At 32.2% G+C, this 5,000-nt stretch overlaps 2 protein-coding genes across 3 annotated transcripts in view; both read left to right on the top strand.

Annotated features, from left to right (window-relative positions):
* The window catches only part of LOC137645738 (muscle calcium channel subunit alpha-1-like), a 1,524,573-nt gene that overhangs the window by 234,430 nt on the left and 1,285,143 nt on the right, over window positions 1-5,000 (top strand). The gene's annotated exons all lie outside the window — the stretch shown is intronic.
* On the top strand, window positions 3,210-3,692 carry LOC137645239 (craniofacial development protein 2-like). Its single transcript, XM_068378059.1, has one exon. It carries the CDS (start codon window positions 3,210-3,212, stop codon window positions 3,690-3,692), a length of 483 nt encoding a protein of 160 aa, XP_068234160.1.

Genomic DNA, 5,000 nt, shown 5'->3' with positions numbered 1-5,000 from the left:
ATACTTCGTGAAAAAATTACACAATTACATAAGCCCTCGTTCATACCTCGTATGGTTCGTTCAGCACACTTAAACAGATTATGTAAGACTTCATAACAAAATACGTGAAATAAAAAGTAAATTCTTAAAAATAACGTAAATTTACATAAACTGACTTGAATGAAAAATACAGTGAAGTAAACGACGAAAGTCTTATGTAATTTACATACAATTACTTATACCTACATGAGAGGAGCTCACTTTACGTGCTGGCTATACACCTCTTAAATACACATATAGAATACATGAATAAAATGTGTACTCCACACTAGACCAGCTTTGTGAGAATATATATATATATATATATATATATATATATATATATATATATATATGAATATTATAAAGATGTATTCCCTGTCGGGAAAATACCATGGAGAAAAGTAAAATCCCAAGTGCTATCACTTTCATTTCTGAAACCTCTGGTGATTTAGTGACGCAATGACATGTGAAAATATTTACAGCCGTAAGTGATTCGATGACGTAAATTTCCGCGTCATATGTAACTTATTTTCGGGGGAAATTTGGCGTAAAATGAGCATATTATTCAAGGAAAATGAAACTCACTCCACCTGAGGGCTAATGGTTGAGGGATATGTGGAGCCTATAAGAAAACGGGTAATAGCAGCGCAGGCGTGGCAGGACTATGCTAATCCCCAATATGACATTTTTCTCGAATATATGCTCTTAAAGGAAATTTTTTCTTGGTTTGTTTGTGCATGTATAAATAATTGCAATATGCATGTCTCATACAGGATTAGGAAGCCAAATTTTGTAAAGTGTATATATTATGCCAAACAACATAAAAGTATCAACGTTTCTAAACAAAAAAGGTTATCTTAAAAATACCTACAACAAAGTTGCAAAACTTACTCCGGTAAATTGCTCAATATTTTTTCCAATATTACGTTTAATTTTTACTTATTCCTTTTTTTGGGGAAATTTAATCAGCTTTGCAATGATGTCTTTAATTTTTCTTCATCTCTGATTGTTATGTCGTAACAATGTAAAATGTCAACATAAGTAGGTTGGAAAGTCTGAAATTTTAGCTTTTAAATAAAAATCTATCTTTTATTCATTTACACCTCACTTACCAATACACTTATTGGAGAGAGATTGCATTCACTTGCCAGATTTGCAATTGTACACAATTTTGTAGTAAAGAAAATCCACAAACATATTTATTGTATTTGTATGAATCTCTATAAGAATACGATTTGAAAAAATCTCGTTCAATAGGCATTTTTTTTTTCTATTAATTTTTAGCGATCCCGTGATTTTTTTTTTTTTTTTTTTTTTTTTTTTTTTTTTTACATTGATATACAGGTCACTGCTTTACCAATATAAGGCAAAAAACCAGAAGCCTCACCTTCATATAGTGTGGATATACCGATTTTAAAAAAATAATTTCTCTTCGCAAACATCATATTTCGGCGAAGGCCATTATGCACTGTACTTAACTCTGACTTTTTTAAGGAGAAAGTGCCAAAGGGTTAATGCAAAACCGCGTACTTTCCGTACATAAGTCGCTTCCTATAAGCTATTCACTGAAATCAGAGACGTTAAAAATGTTTAATACTTCCGTAGGAAGTGGTATTATTCGTGGATATTACTGCACCATCTTAGAGACTGTCTAGTGGAAAATTATTGTCTCCTTGGTGAAAAACGCCACAAAAGGTTCTTTTGAGCCTCTTGTGTTATCGTGTTTGTTGAATGGCAAAAAGTAAAGTATTACCATTTGCTTTTTTTGATTGGCTGGTAATTATTTCTATTAATGAACTGGAAATATAAAATAAAAAATAGTAAAAGGGATATTGCTATTAAAAAATAATGAAAATTAAACCCAACAAACAAAATTGTTACATTAAATTTGAGGGTTAACTGGTAATCGCGTGCATTCGTGCACTTTTAAAAGCATATATATATATATATATATATATATATATATATATATATATGTATATATATATATATATATATATATATATATATATATATATATATATATATATATATATATATATATATATATATACACATATATATATATATATATATATATATATATATATATATATATATATATATATATATATACAGTATATATATCATACCCACAAAGTAAATGTGAAAAGTCTTTATTGGAGTTATTAGGACGAAAGTACAAACTCCAATCTAGTCAATATAGTTTTCCTTTCTAGGCTATAATATATACGTTATGGTCATCATGTGCAAGCTTATATACATATATATATATATATATATATATATATATATATATATATATATATATATATATATAAATATACATATATATATTTTATATATATATATATATATATATATATATATATATATATATATATATATATATATATATATATATATATGTCACATGGCATCGTAGTGCAGGTTAATCGCTCTGCAGAGCATCCTCGTCATTCTGCTAAGATGTCACTTGTTTCACTGACCGGTGCCAGATGTGTTTCAATAATTTCACTTATTTACCGAGGAACATCCTTCTGATCAGTATTGCTAATACCAAATCTTCTAAGGTAGGCAGTAGGTAGGCGTTGGTTATATAAACGGATGAGCAACATGGTGGAGTAGCAAGAACATTTAGGTGTTGAGGAAATGCCTCCCTAAATCTCGAAGAAGTCACTAGCAGTAGGGTGATGAAATGGATTTAAGGCAATAGACAAGACGTCTTTTCAGCTTCTACTCTTGATGCATGGTGGATGATGAATCTAGCCAATGAATTCTCTATGGGTTTAGTCAGTCTATGGAAAGCAAAAATGACAGAATGGCCCCAAGTTCCGGGTGTAGCGGGGCTCTAAGAACCTCTGGGTTTATAAATACGAAATAAAAATAAAAATTGATATTTGGAATGTTAGAACCATGAATCAGATTGGCAAGTTACAGCAATGGGAGAATGAATTTACGTAATATAGTTCGGATATCTTGGCTCTAACTGAAACACGTTATAAGGGGATTGGTAATGAAATCTCAGAGTAAGGCAATATAAATATACTTATTTAGGGAGAAATGATGGAGTTGGAAGAGATGGAGTAGGAATGATAATGACAACAAAAGCAGACAAGGCATTAACTGAGTGGAGAGCTGTAAATAGCAGATTATTACTTGTAAAGTTTAAATCAAAGCATTGCACCATGGTCATTATATTTTGCTATGCACCAACCTCTGAAGAAAGGAAAGATGAATTCTATGAAGAACTGCAGAGTGCAATAGATGAGATCCCAGAAAGAGATATGAAAATTGTGATTGGTGACCTCAATGCTAAAGTTGGAAGGAATAAAAGAGGTACAAAGAATTTGATGGGTGTCAAGGGTCTTGACAAAGTTGCAAATGCAAATGGAAAACATTTTATAGGTTTTTGTTCAACAAGCAATCATGTTATTGGGGGTACTCCTTTCCAGCACAAGGACATCCACAGATATACACGAACTTCACCATGTGATAATTACAAATATCAGATAGATCACATAGCCATTTATGAAGAGACGAGGAGGACTCTGAGAAATGTAAGAAATTTTAGAAGCACAGATATTGGTAGTGATCACCAGCTCTTCATTGCCACACTGAAATTAAAGCTGAAAGCACCCTCCAGAAATGTAGATAGAATACCTAGATAAGATACATCTAAGCTTGTAGAAGATGAACACAGAGAAACATTTGCAATTGAATGTAGGAATCGGTTTGCTGTCTTGAAGACTTTATGAGAGGAGCAGACAATTAACAAAGAATGGTATGATATTAAGAACCTATATCATTCAATTATTAGTAAGGTTTTGGGACATGCAGTTACAAGGAGAAAGCCATGAATATCAAATGATACTTGGGATACCATAAAAAGAAGACAAAGACAAAAGTTGACTGTTGAAAAGTAATGAAAATTATATCGTAGAGCATGGCAAATATTCGATTATTGATAGTAAGGTCAAAAGAAAAGCTTGGAGTGTCTGGAAAAGATATTTAGACAGGAAAGCAGACGAGGCTGACAAATCTATGAATTCCGAGATGGTTATGGTGTAAGAATCGCTCACAGAATTATTAATGAAATCTCTACGGGACCAAAAACAAAGAAGCATATAACCATCAAAAAGAGAGATGGATCTTTTATAACAACAGAAGATGAAGAAAGGCAACGTTGGATGGAAAACTTCAGTGAAGTCATGAATAGGAAATGTGAAGGGAATAATTTGAACGACATACCAGAAGCTGAGGAAGACTTTGATGTGCCCATGGATGAATTCAGTGTGTTTGAAATCGAAGCTATCCTTGAAAAACTCAAGAGATGGATACCCCTGGATACGATGGAATAACCTCTGATATGATATTAGCCGAAAATGAAATGACTTCCAGAATACTTAAAAAGATTATTTTGTAGAATGTGGCGTGAAGAGGAAATGCCTGATGAATGGGAGCTAGGAGTGTTGGTGAAAATGCCAAAAATTGGACATCTGACTGTTTGCAATAATTACAGAGGCATCACATTTACCTCAATTGTCATGATAATATATAGTATGCTTATTCAAAAGAGACGATAGAGAAAGATTGATGAAAAGCTGAGAGATGAACAAGCAGAATTTATAAATGATAGAAGTTTCACTGGCCAAATTTTCACTTCAAGGTATGTTGCACAGCAATGGGTAGAATATAGAAATCCACTTTTGATGACATTTGTGTTCTATGAAAAAAAACCTTTCATAGTGTGCACCGACCAATTTTGTGGAGAGTCCTGCGTTATCATGGAGTTCGTCTTAATTATGTTAATTTGATTAAGTTTGTCCATGAGCATAGTAAGTGCAAAGTTAATGTTAGTGGAGTCCTATCAAATGAATTTCCAGTGAATTGTGAAGTACTCCAAGGGAATGTGTTTTCACCTGTGCTGTTTATCTTCCTCATGGATTTTGTAATGCATGGAACAGTTGGGGATGGTG

Source organism: Palaemon carinicauda, chromosome 8, assembly GCF_036898095.1.
Source record: "Palaemon carinicauda isolate YSFRI2023 chromosome 8, ASM3689809v2, whole genome shotgun sequence".
Lineage (NCBI taxonomy): Eukaryota > Metazoa > Arthropoda > Malacostraca > Decapoda > Palaemonidae > Palaemon > Palaemon carinicauda.
Note: the sequence above shows the minus strand (reverse complement) of the source record. Positions and strands in the feature narration are given on the sequence as shown.

Excerpts from the sequence above, each read along its gene's own strand:
- LOC137645239 (XM_068378059.1), top strand. The coding sequence starts at position 3,210 with ATGGTCATTATATTTTGCTATGCACCAACCTCTGAAGAAAGGAAAGAT.